The 15868-nt window shown below is 42.1% G+C and overlaps 2 protein-coding genes across 2 annotated transcripts in view; one reads left to right on the top strand and one right to left on the bottom strand.

Annotated features, from left to right (window-relative positions):
- Positions 1–9732, bottom strand: part of LOC121857205 (tRNA (cytosine(72)-C(5))-methyltransferase NSUN6-like) — a 41424-nt gene extending 31692 nt beyond the window's left edge. The window contains exons 1-2 of the mRNA XM_042353156.1: positions 9665–9732; positions 9284–9384 (exon numbers count right to left, since the gene is read on the bottom strand). The gene's annotated coding sequence lies outside the window, so the exon portion shown is untranslated. The remainder of the gene's footprint in view (positions 1–9283; positions 9385–9664) is intronic.
- LOC121857204 overlaps positions 7415–15868 on the top strand; it is a 37721-nt gene continuing 29267 nt past the window's right edge. Inside the window, exon 1 of the mRNA XM_042353151.1 lies at positions 7415–8217. Coding sequence (XP_042209085.1) covers positions 8181–8217 — 37 coding nt within the window. The 5' untranslated portion in view covers positions 7415–8180. The remainder of the gene's footprint in view (positions 8218–15868) is intronic.

Here is a 15868-nt window from a genome sequence, read left to right on the forward strand (position 1 = left end):
ACCTCGGGGAGGCTCACTTTGCTCACAATGTGAGCTCTTTATCCTTGTCATCCCCTCTCACACCCTGGGGGTTTGATGCTTTCCGCCAATTCCTCCTCCTCCATGGGGGAGTTGGTGTTCCTCACCATTACCTTCTTCTCTATTCCCGGGAAGTTGGTATCCTGCCCCATCCTCATCGCCAGCTTCCAGTTTATGGTTGTTGGTTTCCTTCCTTCCTCTTTTACTTGCCACTCCTTGTGGGTGGTCTCCAGCATATCACCCTTGGGTGAGCAATTCACTTTGGTAACATAGCTACCATTGGGAATTCCAGAGTACTCCTTCGGGCACCGTGGTTTGGGGTTCCGCGGACGAAAGGTTTACCTTTTGGACGATTAGCCCCGGTCCGATCCCGTAGTCGCAGACCTCAACGCGGTGGATCGGTGAACATGAAATATAATACATAGTCAATTCTTATAGAATTTAGGAAAGTTTCATTTCCCAATTCCTTAAGAATTAGGACGGTATTATTTCATGGCCAACGTGCGACTGAGTCTTCTGGTTGGGCCTGCTTTGGGTCTTCTGGTTGGACCTGCTTTGGGTCTTCTGGTTGGACCAGCTTTGGGTCTTCTGAGTGGACCTGCTTTGGGTCTTCTGGTTGGACCTGCTTTCGGTCTTCTGAGTGGGCCTGCTTAGGGTCTTCTGGTTGGACCTGCTTTGGGTCTTCTGGTTGGACCTGCTTTAGGTCTTCTGACTGGGTCTTCTGGTGGACCTGCTTTGGGTCTTCTGGTTGGACCTGCTTTGCGTCTTCTGGTTGGACCTGCTTTGGGTCTTCTGTTTGGACCTGCTTTGGGTCTTCTGTTTGGACCTGCTTTGGGTCTTCTGAGTCGGCCTGCTTTGGGTCTTCTGGTTGGACCAACTTTGGGTCTTCTGAGTGGAACTTCTTTGGGTCTTCTGGTTGCACCTGCTTTCGGTCTTCTGAGTGGGCCTGCTTAGGGTCTTCTGGTTGGACCTGCTTTGGGTCTTCTGGTTGGACCTGCTTTGGGTCTTCTGGTTGGACCTGCTTTGGGTCTTCTGAGTGCGTCTGCTTTGGGTCTTCTGGTTGGACCTGCTTTGGGTCTTCTGGTTGGACCTGCTTTGGGTCTTCTGGTTGGACCTGCTTTGGGTCTTCTGGTTGGACCTGCTTTGGGTCTTCTGAGTGTGTCTGCTTTGGGTCTTCTGGTTGGACCTGCTTTGGGTCTTCTGGTTGGACCTGCTTTGGGTCTTCTGAGTGGACCTGCTTTGGGTCTTTTGGTTGGACCTGCTTTGGGTCTTCTGAGTGGGCCTGCTTTGGGTCTTCTGGTTGGACCTGCTTTGGGTCTTCTGGTTGGACCTGCTTTGGGTCTTCTGGTTGGACCTGCTTTGGGTCTTTTGGTTGGACCTGCTTTGGGTCTTCTGAATGGGCCTGCTTTGGGTCTTCTGAATGGGCCTGCTTTGGGTCTTCTGGTTGGACCTGCTTTGGGTCTTCTGGTTGGACCTGCTTTGGGTCTTTTGGACCTGGTTTGGGTCTTCTGAGTGGGCCTGCATTTTTGTTTATGGTGACTAATATTTTGCTATTCTAGATTTTGTTTAATTTTTTATGAACTGGTACAAGATATAACAATGTGTTCACATTTTCAGTGATTCCTTACTTTCAGGTCGTTCGTAAATGGTTTATTTTTGTTTTTCAAAACGACATAGAACTGTGTCCTACCAAGAACAACATGGATTAACTGTTCAAATCAGTGTTCGCAATGCGAGAGGGGGGGGGTTTTGACCCCCCAGATACACTTAAAGCCCATGGAAATTGACTTTTCTGTAGGGCCCACCGTGGGTCCTAAAAAGACCCCCTCAAATATGATGTATTTATTATTATTATGAAGGAAATATATATTTTATATATGTGATCATTCAGAAAATGAATAAAAACGTAATCTTTATATTTTTATCATAGTGATGAAAAACGTTAAATTTGCAAGAGCATTCTGCACTCTGGTATGAAGTCTGCAATCTGCATCACTATGCTTTTTGGTACACGTTCGGTACGGGTACTCTCTGTCGAGTTCTGATGGTTTGTGCGGGACATCGTGGGAGCACCTCTCTACCCAAGACACCGTGGGAGGCCAGACGACATGAGACTGCCAAGTCCCAAGAACATGGGACTGCCAGCTCCCAAGAACAACGTGGGCCTGCCAGCTCCCAAGAACAACTTGGGACTGCCAGCTCCCAAGAACAACATGGGACTGCCAACTCCCAAGAACAACAAGGGAATGCCTGCTCCCAAGAACATGGGAGAACCTGCAAGACACTATGGGAGCACCTCTATGCAGGACACTGTGGGAGCACCCTTTACACGGGACACTGGGAACGCAGGAGACAATGGAAACTTGCTCTCCACAGGAGACAGTGGGAACTTGCTCTATACAGGAGACAGTGGGAACTTGCTCTCCACAGAAGACAGTGGGAACTTGCCCTCCACAGGAGACGGTGGGAACTTGCTCTCCACAGCAGACAATGGGAACTTGCTCTCCACAGGAGACAGTGGGAACTTGCTCTCCACAGGAGACGGTGGGAACTTGCTCTCCACAGGAGACATGGGGGACTTGCTCTCCACAGGAGATCGTGGGAACTTGGTCTCCACAGGAGACAGTGGCAACTTGCTCTCCACAGGAGACAGTGGGAACTTGCTCTCCACAGGAGACAGTGGGAACTCCCTCACCGGAGTTTGTGGGAACTTGCTCTCCACAGGAGACAGTGGCAACTTGCTCTCGACAGGAGACAGTGGGAACTCCCTCACCGGAGTTTGTGGGAACTTGCTCTCCACAGGAGACAGTGGCAACTTGCTCTCCACAGGAGACAGTGGGAATTTGCTCTCCACAGGAAACCGTGGGAACTCCCTCACCGGAGTTTGTGGGAACTTGCTCTCCAAAGGAGATCATGGGAACTTGCTCTCCACAGGTGATCGTGGGAACTTGCTCTCAACAGGAGACTGTGGGAACTTGCTCTCAACAGGAGACTGTGGGAACTTGCTCTCCACAGGAGACAGACGGAACTTGCTCTCCACAGGAGACAGTGAGATCTTGCACTCCACAGGAGACAGTGGGAACTTGCTTTCCACAGGAGACTGGGATCTCCCTCACCGGAGTTTGTTGAAAATTGCTCTAAACAGGAGATCGTGGGAACTTGCTCTCCACAGGAGACAGTGGGAACTTGCTCTCCACAGGAAACAGTGGGAGCTTGGTCTCCAAAGGAGACCGTGGGAACAACCTCTAGGAGAACGTGAGAACTCCCTCACCGGAGTTTGTGGGAACTTGCTCTCCACAGGAGACAGTGGGAACTTGCTCTCCACAGGAGACAGTGGGAACTTGCTCTCCACATGAGACAGACGGAACTTGCTCTCCACAGGAAACTGGGAACTTGGTCTCCACAGGAGACCGTGGGAACAACCTCTCTAGGAGACCCTGGGAACTCCCTCACCGGAGTTTGTGGGAACTTGATCTCCAAAGGAGATCGTGGGAACTTGCTCTCCACAGGAGACAGTCGGAACTTGTTCTCCACAGGAGACAGTCGGAACTTGCTCTCCACAGGAGACGGTGGGAACTTGCTCTCCATAGAAGACAGTGGGAACTTGGTCTCCACAGGAGACCATGGGAACTTGATCTCCACAGGAGATCGTGGGAACTTGCTCTTCACAGGAGACAGTGGGAACTTGCTCTCTACAGGAGACAGACGGAACTTGCTCTCCACAGGACACAATGGGAACTTGCTCTCCACAGGAGACAGTGAGAACTTGCTCTCCACAGGAGCGAGTGGGAACTCCCTCACCGGAGTTTGTAGGAAATTGCTCTCCACAGGAGACAGTGGGAACTTGATCTCCACAGGAGATCGTGGGAACTTGATCTCCACAGGAGATCGTGGGAACTTACTCTCCACAGGAGACAGTGGGAACTTGCTCTCCACAGGAGACAGTGGGAACTTGGTATCCACAGGAGACTGGGAACTCCCTCATCGGAGTTTGTGGGAACTTGCTCTCCAAAGGAGATCGTGAGAACTTGCTCTCCACAGGAGACAGTCGGAACTTGGTCTCCACAGGAGACTGGGAACTCCCTCATCGGAGTTTGTGGGTACTTGCTCTCCACAGGAGAGAGTGGGAACTTGATCTCCACAGGAGATCGTGGGAACTTGATCTCCACAGGAGATCGTGAGAACTTGCTCTCCAAAGGGAGACAGTGGGAACTTGATCTCCACAGGAGATCGTGGGAACTTGTTCTCCACAGGAGACAGTGGGAACTCCCTCACCGGAGATCATGGGAACTTGCTCTCCACAGGAGACCGTGGGTACAACCTCTGCAGGAGACCATGGGTAGTCTGCAGTGCCAAACCAGGTTTATTCTACTCACAACCTCGGGGAGGCTCACTTTGCTCACAATGTGAGCTCTTTATCCTTGTCATCCCCTCTCACACCCTGGGGGTTTGATGCTTTCCCGCCAATTCCTCCTCCTCCATGGGGGAGTTGGTGTTCCTCACCATTACCTTCTTCTCTATTCCCGGGAAGTTGGTATCCTGCCCCATCCTCATCGCCAGCTTCCAGTTTATGGTTGTTGGTTTCCTTCCTTCCTCTTTTACTTGCCACTCCTTGTGGGTGGTCTCCAGCATATCACCCTTGGGTGAGCAATTCACTTTGGTAACATAGCTACCATTGGGAATTCCAGAGTACTCCTTCGGGCACCGTGGTTTGGGGTTCCGCGGACGAAAGGTTTACCTTTTGGACGATTAGCCCCGGTCCGATCCCGTAGTCGCAGACCTCAACGCGGTGGATCGGTGAACATGAAATATAATACATAGTCAATTCTTAAAGAATTTAGGAAAGTTTCATTTCCCAATTCCTTAAGAATTAGGACGGTATTATTTCATGGCCAACGTGCGACTATAATATATATATATATATATATATATATATATATATATATATATATATATATATATATATATATATATATATATATATATATATATATATATATATATATATATATATATATATATATATATATATATATACAGGAATGTTCATGATTTCCTGAGTCCAGAATTTACAGTTTTAATTGTGTATGAAATATCTTGCTATGCCTTTATATGCTAAGGATATGATTTAAGGTCTGTAAAACATATATGTTCAGAAAAGATATGGTTCAAATTTGCTTTATAGGTCGACAAAATTTCTTCAAACCAAAATTTGGCTCAGGTCTTGACTTTTTTTCAGATTATGCTACAACTTTGGCTCAAGGGTCAAGAAATTCAACCAAGGTAGAATCAAGCTGGCAATTTGGTGACGGGTTTGTAGTGAATTTATGGGATGCATAATGTATGAAGAAACGTCGGTACAAGAGAAAGTTGGCAGTTATACAGTAAAATGTAAGTTCAATGATTCTTTATATGTTCATATTTTTATTTAAAATTTAAATTCTGTTTAAATATTATACCAAACTTTAAGAGTGGTGGTGACCTTCAGGGTTTGGGGGGACCCTGAACAAGAGGGCCCCTCACAAGTTAGGAAATTTATGAGACATTTTCACTTAACTATCTATATATATATATATATATATATATATATATATATATATATATATATATATATATATATATATATATATATATATATATATATATATATATATATATATATATATATATATATATATATGTGTGTGTGTGTGTGTGTGTGTAATAGTAAAGATGTAATAAAACAAGCATATAATTAATGTTATTACCAGTACACTTTAAATAATCATTAATAATAATTGCTATTCAGTCAATTTGACCAAGGAGAGCTGACAAAACCATAAGCGGCTTGTTTCCAGTAGTCCTTATGCAACCATTACCTTGGAACACGATCTGTAAATCAATTAACATTATGTTCCTAATTACTGTTGGGTAGACAGGCAAATGGCATAAAGAATCTTGCCATACTTTCACCCTGCCCGGGAATCGAACCAGGGTTCATTTGCTTGCTAGGTAAGCAGGCTGACCTTTGCACCACAGGTCAGATGCCATGACTAACAAAAAGGCTGTCTTTCAAATGTTATGCCAGATGTATTTCATGATACAAGGGTAAAAAAATTTTAAATCAAAATTACTGAAAAATGTTGGTACTGTACTACAGTATAATTATTAAAAGTAAATTCTCAAGTAACATCTACAGTACAATACATTATTTAAATATACCTTTTCGAACTTTCTTGAAGTCAAAGTCAATGGCCATATCACTAATCTAAATATGCCAATTTTATGTTCTATAGAAATTAATGTTAATCCTTTTAGTGTATCTTGTGACATAGAGCATGGATAGTCTTTCTCATGTTCAGCTTTGAAAATGATGACATCAGATGCAACAGTTACACGTGGAGTGAGAATAATGCCAAGTACTACACATTAATTTGAGTAAATATCTTGAATGTTACTTGTGAATAAATTGAAGAGTTGACAAAGCGGTGCATTTTTCACGGGGTTTATATAAGATAAAAGAAACTTTTGATATCAGCATTCGATAGAATCAGTCTCCTCCCTCGGGATTTTAGACTCCCTTTTGTATCCACTTTCCACGGCCATTGTCACTCCTTTTGCTAAAAGGTTTAACATATATGAATCTATGCTTGTCCTTAAACTGCCCCAGTTGTTTAAATCTGTCATTTAGGTGATCAGTTGTGTCATCTACCATAAAATTAATGAATACGATGTAAAATTTGCCTTTTGGGTCAAGTATGGAGTCATTTGACACTTCATCCAAAGAAAACAAAAACAGAACTTTCTCTCTTATTGGTCCAATTTGAGAGAAAGCTTACTCTCTTATAAGTATCTGGGACATAAAAAGTGACGGATGAGCTACACCCATGGTATACTTAGACGGTTTCTCAAAAATGTATGTGTAAAATACATGTAAATGAATATGTAAGACGCATCTGACTGGGTGGCATAATGTGGTATGAATATTATATAGGAGAATGCGTTACTCCATGCTTCAACGCTAGTTAGGGAACGAACACAGCACATTTGTGAATATATAACATCATCATTACTATGTCTAGCCCATCCGGAAATGTTAGCAAATACTTTTACAGAGTGTAGGGAAAAGCTAAAATAGAATGAGGAAAGAAGAGAACGCCCGCATAATATAACTTTGCGGGAGTCACTTACTGTCATTCTTGCTCCTATATATTGTCATTCGTAGTATTACTGTAAGGTTTAATTAACATTTACTTCGGCAAGCTGTACTCAGGTGTACATTGATGCGAACTATCTTTTAGTAATGAAGTGGTGATTGTCGTTAGTCGACACTGCTCTGGATTGTTTCGTGGAAAAATACTATGTGGCAACTAGCCGTAACTCCAGGAGAGATGTGGAGATCGAGTTTAGTCGAGTGTCGGGCGTCAAGACGGCAGGGAGCACTGTTATACTGGTGGTGCGCGCTTTGCTGTGAGACCAGTGCTCTATATTGCTAAGACTTATCGCGGGCATTGCTAGTAATAAAAATTTCAGTGGACTTTTATAGTGTTAAGAAATTTGCTTTTCATTCACTCGGTAGTTCATTTTACCGTTAGATAACGCCTACCACAAAAGTAAGTGATTACATGATACTAATCCGGTGTGTATATATATATATACTAACAAAGAGTGACAAGTGATAATCAGAAGGCCTATTCAGATCAATCTTAATCGAGAGTGAAGGAATCATGAGTGTATTACTGGCAATAAAACGTAGTGGAGCAAGTGGGGTTGAGGCAGCACTACCAACGCCACTACTGATGTGCGCCAGGAAGTGAGGAATTGAGACAATGATGGGGACACCTCCTACGCCGCCACTGACACCCTGATATCACTTTAAGGAGCCATGACAACACTTAGAGACCGCTAGTGGTACACCTATAACGCTAAGGAAATCTGGCAACACACAAAGACCGCCAGTGGCGCCGTGGTAACGCTGAGGATCGTTAGCGACACCATAACTATTTTAAGATTTATAAGTGAATGGTGCTGACACCACTTAAAAACAAATAAGACTATTCTTTTAAGGTCTCACACTAACTAGACCCTGGTGATATACTGAAGAATTTAAACAAACTATCACTCAGAGAAGACATCGACCAGATACGTTAAAGAAGCCCAGTTTACAACACTCGAGCATCAAAATGATTCTCAGTAGAGATCTTCAGGAGATCCTGGAAGGTAAGATAAATCTGATCTGTCTTGGTTGGTGGTAATGATCGTTACTCCCGATAGGTCGCGAGAGTGGACAGGTTAAGTGTCGTTTGTATCACAATGCAGCTCGGCAATATTACTAGAGCAAAAAACTGCATACTCGTCATTTATATTCCCCACATCAATCTCTAGAGCCGCTGTGTTTTGGAGGTTAAAGAGGTCAACGCTTCAGGTCACAAATAAAGGCAGCACCTGGCATGAGTTGCTCGATTAATTGTAGATTAATCGTATCGAGTAATTTTTTTCCTCTTCAAAATGTTGTCAACTTGGAAGAACTGAAGTTGATGACAAAGAACTTGACATAGCTTTCGTTAAATAAACACATTATTGGAAATTGAAACATGACAGATGCTGTACGTAACGTAACAAATGAACTAGGCTTCTTGTTTTGCAATAAACTTCCAAAAATTTTGATTCTACACAAGACATCGTTTTGAGGAACATGTTATTTGGTACATTGGTTATAATACATAGGAAGAGTGAGATGTCTTCTTTGGGTGATGAAAATAGACTTCACCTGATCGATGTGTACCGAGTTTGTTTACTTCTTGTTATGGATGAAGGTGATTCTCCGCGTGTTTTCATTAATGGTAAGATTGTTTTAAGAGATCAAATATATACCCCCCCTACTTTTCTCTTTCCCGCAAATCCTCCCTTCTCCACTCTCCTTCCCTACCCTCCTTCCTTCCCCCGTACCCTCCTTCCTTCCCCCGTACCCTCCTTCCTTCCCCCCCTCCTTCCTTCCCCCTTCCTTCCCCCTACCCTCCTTCCCCCTACCTCCTTCCCCCCCTACCTCCTTCCCCCCTACCCTCCTTCCCCCTACCCTCCTTCCCCCCCATATTTGTTCCCCTTTCTCTCCTCACACTAAGTGGCGCTTCAATCAAGATGGCTTCCCACGAACCGCCATGAAGATAAATTTGTGAAACGTCAACAGTAAATGTCTAGTTAAAGAGTCATGGTGGTGTCTATAAAATCCTTTGATATGTGTGTTTACAGAATACCTTAAGTTACACCTCCAAGTGTCGGTACATACTTTTATCATTTCCTGCATATGTTGGCTTCTTTCATCTTGTACTGTGGTCCGGGCTTGATTAGTATTTATCGATGTTTTGCAAACGATTCTTCTCCAAGGGACTGTCAACACAAACAACAAGGAACTTTGTGAACAATGTATTGTTATCTAAACAGTCTTTAAAGAATTTCGCTAAAATAATCTGATTATTAATGACATAATCGGTATAGACTTAAAGTTGTCCATGTTAAACCTGACATAAGTATCACTATCATAGATTCCCGTATACAGTACTGTACTCTTAACACCAGTCTAACAAGGTTAGACATTTTCATCTTAGGTGTGTTAATTAAGTTATATTTTTAATCAAGCCTAAGCTTAACCTAAACGATTTAACTTAACCTTATTAAACCGAACCAAACTTCCTAATTCAACATTGTCCTTCGTGTATCCACGGAGCTCTCACTACTCTGCCTCGTCTCTATTCATACTGACTCGCCTCAACTTCATGTCAGTGACTCAAGTTTATTTCAGTAACCCTCCACTTGTGAATTTAGAAACTGACCGCATTGCTTAACTGCTGCCTGACATATTTTAAATCTCTTACAGAGCAGACGAAGCAGATACCGTGAAAAATATTTAGCAGAATTACTGGCGTTGGATTTTAAATCTGTTTTCCAGATTATAGGCTGCTTAATCTCAGCATTAGAATGTCTTAGCTATTCTTAGTTAAATATAAATTTATGGCGTGGATGAGGCTGTGTCCGGGATCCTGTTACGAAGGTTTCTGGCGTCCCGAAGGTTGACAAGTTTTAAAGATTGGCTGTTGGGGTTAATGTCATGGATGACCCATCCCATGTCTACTGTTTCTACAATGCAGAAAAAAAAAACATTCAAATCTCACCCGCAGCGGGACCGAGTGAAAAATCGTCACCTGTATTACAGAAGGGATAGCTTTTCAGAGTTATTGGGCCTCCATAGTACGTGTAGCATATAATTTTGACTATTTCGGGGTGGGTGCTTCCATCTCCGCGGTACATGACCGTTTTCACGACTAATACCGAATATGAGGGACTCAGACCTGGACTGTACAGTCACTCCTGAGGCTGTAGTAGATGACGCAAGGTTGTATTATCTGAAACCTGGGAGTCAGCAAGTCTGGAAACACAAGCCCGTCGCCGCGCCTCCCTGACCTGTCTCATCCAAAGCCAAGATTCTCAGGTTCGTGATTATACTAAACATTTCCTCTAACTGAAAACAATAATATATATATATATATATATATATATATATTTATTTATTTATTTATTTATTTATTTATTTGATCCGCATTGTAGTTTCTACTCTAACTTTGGTACATTTATTTGTGTCGTTGCTGGGGTTGGATTCACGGAGGTTAAGATAAAGTACAAAATAGCATCAACTACACCGATTACGTTAACGAAAAACGTTCATTCAGCACTACTCGGGAGGTAAGGGGGAACTTATATACCGATATATAAAATGTACAGTATATAGAGATTTTGTATTCATAAAAGCGTAACTTTGTTTTGTAACCGTATTTTACGTTTTCCACGAGAATCCATCGAGACCCAGAAATATGCCAAGCAAAGAGGCTTTTACTATACTGTACACCAACACTCCAGTACCATCACGGACGTCTTGGCCGAGACGTTTCATCGCCTAACCATCCAGAATGTAATCTCGGCTGGTGGTGATATGTCAGTTTACCTTAAATTGGCCATATGGTTCACAGTGCCGGGTTGTGAAGAACTCTGTGGGAACTTTCAAATTAAGTGAAATGGGGAATCATATTTGCTAGGAACACCGAAGGCGAGTCAAAGTACCTACAGTACTGCACTTTAACAGGTGAGCTCTTCACCAGGAATGGGCACAACATATATTGGTTGCAGTTTAAGGACAAGGGTTTTACCTAACCAGACCAAACTCAACAGGTTAGACCTCAGAAAAAAGTTATTGGGTAAATATCAAAAGTTCTTGTAATAATGAAAATTTTTGACACGTTCTCCGTCTTGAATTTACCGGGGAAAAAACAGTTACACAACTTCAACCCTGCGAGTGAACCCTTTACGAACTCCACTGTATAATTAGCTCAACCTTCCCCTGCTACGCTACTGAGAGCTGTCACTCGGCTATCGAAACTGGGCCAAATCTAGCCAGGAAGCCGCGCGCGCTGGTGGGCCTTCATTTCTGCCTCGGAAGTTGGTTACCTCGTTAGGTTAAGTTAGGATAGACTAGGTTAAGTACATTGGGTTAAGTGTGTTGGTTCAAGTAAGGTCAAATACGGTTTGTTAAAGGTTAGGTAGCGTAGGGTTGATTAATTAGTTTTAGTTAGGGAGAGTGACATAGGTTCAGAGGATTAGGTTAAACATGTTGGGTTAGGTTTAGTAGGCTTGTTACGAGACGTTCAGTGTTGTTTATAACAATAATATTCAAGGTTGAAGGTCGTGGGCCTTCTGTGTGCCCTTATTACTGTCTTAATTATAAATAATGCTCTCAGTCAGTGGTGCGGAACAGTGACCCAGGAAATAATATAATTGGACCCTCAGCATTATTTTCTCCTGTACTAATTTTAAAGGACTTCATTTAGGTTTGAGTTTACTGTATCCCGCAATGTTAGAAGACTCATGGACGATAATAATTACCTGGAATATTAGAATAATTACCTATAATAAAAGGAACTTTGTTCATATCCTTTCTTTGGTATGATATTTATTACAGGTTTATCTTCCTGCGGTTCATTAATTCACAGGTCTTACGTCACTTAACCTTTGGACCACTGAACCGTCTGAATATAGAACCATAATCGATGTTATAGGAAAAAATTCCTTTTATCCCAGGGTTCGTCAAGACGACAACTTGAGTGTGAGGTTTCTGATTCATATGATTGTTAAAATGTAATGTACGTTTCCCTTATTTTTATTTTGTTTGCGTCATCGTCAAGTCTGTTAGTCATTTCCTTTGTCTCTGACGTCTTTACGATGCGCTATATGTATTCAGGCCTTTGTGACGCTTAAAGACGAGCATTGTGGTGCTTACTCGTCTTTTTGCGTAATTAAGGTTGAGTTCTAAGTGGAAGCGTGAGTAACTGTTGGACGGGCTCGCCTCCAACCCCGCCATGTACAGTACCCATCAGTTGTTCCTATATTTTGTATTTACACAAGAAGTGGACTAAATTTTAAACGTGAAAATTTCGAAACTGTATTGACACTGCATCAGCTCAATTCCCGCTTTTCCAGAACAAATTGGTAGGCCTTTAAATAGTGGTAAGTTTAAGGTAGCCAGTGAACGATTCTTGGCTCACTTTTGTCTTATCTACTTGTTAACCAATCAAGATGACAGAAAATCAATCGCGACAAAGTTTAAAGGTCGAGGGTCCACGGGATGAGTGAGAGTACGACAGTATAGAGGTAACATGACCGTCAGGTTGGGAAGTAAATCTTGTGGTCGTGCTGGAGGAGACATGAATATAGAGTAGTTATTGTACATTACCCCGCACATAAAACTGAAATGCTAAGTAAAATCCGTTTGGGGCGTTGATTCTAATGTCATCACGATAGGAGAGGAAATGTGTAAAAACGCTTGTAGGAGATTTCATAATGAAATAATATTATAATGCTTAAATTGTGTGGCCATTTTGGTCTCATGAAGTAATTCGTGTAGCGACTGTTATCAGGATAGGATGAAGTACAGTACTGTGCCATACTCGGGGAGGCAAAGTACAGGATGTCTATTGTGTGTTTCCTCGGCTGGGGGTGTAATGGGAGTTGTGATTTTAACTTGTTTACATAGATAATACTTGGCACTGACGTGTTTTTTTATGTTGCATAGTTCATAATGCGTAGCTGCGTTCCCTAACTATACACCAGTAGAAGTCTTATATTAAAAGTAACGACCCTGTTGTGTGAGGAATTGGGATAAAAAGTTGAGCAGAGTTTTTAAACCAATTAAGCATATACAAAAGTGGAGGCAGCGAGGAAGGAGCAGTCAGACCTCGTACACAGTTTAACGTCGGGAATTAAACGTCTTTGGATGGAATTTCATCTGGGCTTTGACCTTGAGACTAGCAATACAATAGTGAAACGGGTATTAACTGGCAGATACAAAGGAGTACCCAAGGCTTGACGTCTGGATTAAGTCTTTAGATTTTAGTCACTGACGAACGCGAGGCTAAAGTAAGGCAGCTAGATTTTTGCATTCCTGATAGTAAAAAAAGATAGCTACTTATTTTGCTGAACAGATGAATTTTTATTGATAAGCAAATTCAAATCGTAGTTGCTGGTTGGTTACAGGGACATGGAATTGCTCAAAAGAACATTAAACCCAACTGTTACGTCTTAGGCACTGGGCAGTATTGCGTGGGAATAGTGTTGCCTCACTATGTTAGGATTCACCCCTGATGGTGTTGGTGATGTTGTGGCTGTGAATTGCTCTTAACTCACCACCAGGCAGTGGGATCGTTAACGGGTTCCCTACCCGCATAACTCCCGAGTATAGTCAAGTTTATTTCATTTGATGGTTGTGTTATGGCGATACGGGTGTGTGGAGGGCTGTATGGATACCCTTCTTGACCGGGGACATGTAACTAGCCATCTCACTGTTGTTCACATATTCGTCTATTTGCTTAAATCAATCTCACATTCACGGCGAGATGCCATAAGTAAAACCTTAAAAAATACGTTCACAGGACCCAGATACAACGCACCTCAGTAAGCAAGTTATATCCTACAGGTGTACCCTACTCGGTGGTTCTTACACACACACAGTCCCACAGTCGCTAATACTTCTAGGTCATCGTTCACAAAATCATGGGAACACCGTATGCATGAATCACCTTAGCGAGATCTGGTATGTCCGCACTTACGTCACAGGCAGGCATGTGTGGTGTGTACAAGTGTTCGCGAAGATCATGCAGGTGCGTGGTGCTGCATGTGTAGTCAACAAGTGTTCCACTAGATGTAAATTGTGAGTCAGTACCGTTGAAACTTGTTGTGGTTGTACTGTTGTGTTTCATTTTGCTGCGGTTTTGGTGTTTTCCCATTAACTCCTAACTCCAGTAATATCGTAATGCTTTCCCCAATGTTTCCTAATTCGAGTATCATCTTAGCACTTTTCCCACTGTATCTCTAGTTTATCCTAGTTCCTTCTCCAGTTCGTATCAAGTATTAACCAAACACTTAATGCGTCTTAAGGACATGGAATAAGTTATTATACATCATTAAGTTTGTCGTGTACATTGGGTTCGTCAGTAAAGATCGTAGAACTGTAAATTTTGATTTTAATTTGTTAACAAGAGTAAAACGAAGATGATGTATCCACCCAGCTATTGATCATTACATAACAATGGACCTTAACTCATTCAGGCGGAACCACCTTGGCAGATGCACGTCGTCCGTCAGTGTCTATACCATCCGTGCTGAGTCGTGAAATCTCTTTGAAAACTGACAAAAGACGAGTTAATTTTGATGAACTTTTTAATACAGACAACTGATGGGATCTCCCTCACACACTTTAGTAGACGATCTCCACTAAAAGATATGTAGGGTTTGTCCAGTATCCACTTTGATTTTAAGAACTGGAGAAGTGTAAGTTATTAAGTTTTGTGCACTAAGGTGTTGTTTGATATGTGTAAATATAGCACCACTGTGGAGGTCACTTCAGGACAAACAATGGTTGGGTAGAAACCACAGCCACAACCTTGGGCAGCTTAGTGTAATGTCACCTCGCTACACATCTTGTACGTTTTTATTTACTCGTCTGCTTCTTTTTATTCTACTCTTCTCACTCCCTTGGTGCTTCGCACCGTCTTTGTTGACATTTTTTCTTGTGTTCCCTTCACACTGTTGATCCGTGAGGATTTCATGTTTTTGACTATGGTGATGTAGTTTTTGGGCTTTTAAAGTTTAAATAACATGTCTTAGCTCTGAGATGAACCACAAATTTTACCTTTCATTGTGAGTAAAATTGATAAATAACATTAGAATACCACTTTAAAGGAGAAAACAAACGATACTGTATTGTTTTGTTCAGCAGCAGTCAAGTCACCCACGTGTTGTTAGATGTAAGATGACCAGTTTTAATGTTGCTTCGTGGTATTACCTGATTTTGTTTTAAGGCTGAATAATATTTAGGATTATCCGGAATATAACAGTAATATTAGAAGAAAAAAAATCTTACTCGCTTATACTGATATAAACGTTTATCTCCCTGAGGGAAGCAAGATTCTCTAGAACTGGAACTTCACGAAATGCTGGAAATTCCAGTAATCACCAGGACAGATATAAACAACAACCTCTTGTTAATTGGTTCGTGTTGCCCATTAAACTTTAAGTTCGGATATATTTATTTTGCTTAAAGAAGTGATAAGTTGTTTTCTCAAGCTACAGTTTAAGGTTTGTCACCTCTGTTAGTCTTGGTGATACTCCTGAAACAGATTACGTAACCTAGCATCAACAATTGTTAACCAAATTTGGGTTAAATTAATTTTTTTTTTCAATAATTATTCTTTCACTCGAGTTAATGACTTCTTCGTGTAGTGTTTCTCTACACATGTAACATATATTAGTTTCTCACGTGTCTTCTCTG

This window comes from Homarus americanus, unplaced genomic scaffold (assembly GCF_018991925.1).
Source record: "Homarus americanus isolate GMGI-L3 unplaced genomic scaffold, GMGI_Hamer_2.0 scaffold20465, whole genome shotgun sequence".
Taxonomy (NCBI): Eukaryota; Metazoa; Arthropoda; class Malacostraca; order Decapoda; family Nephropidae; genus Homarus; species Homarus americanus.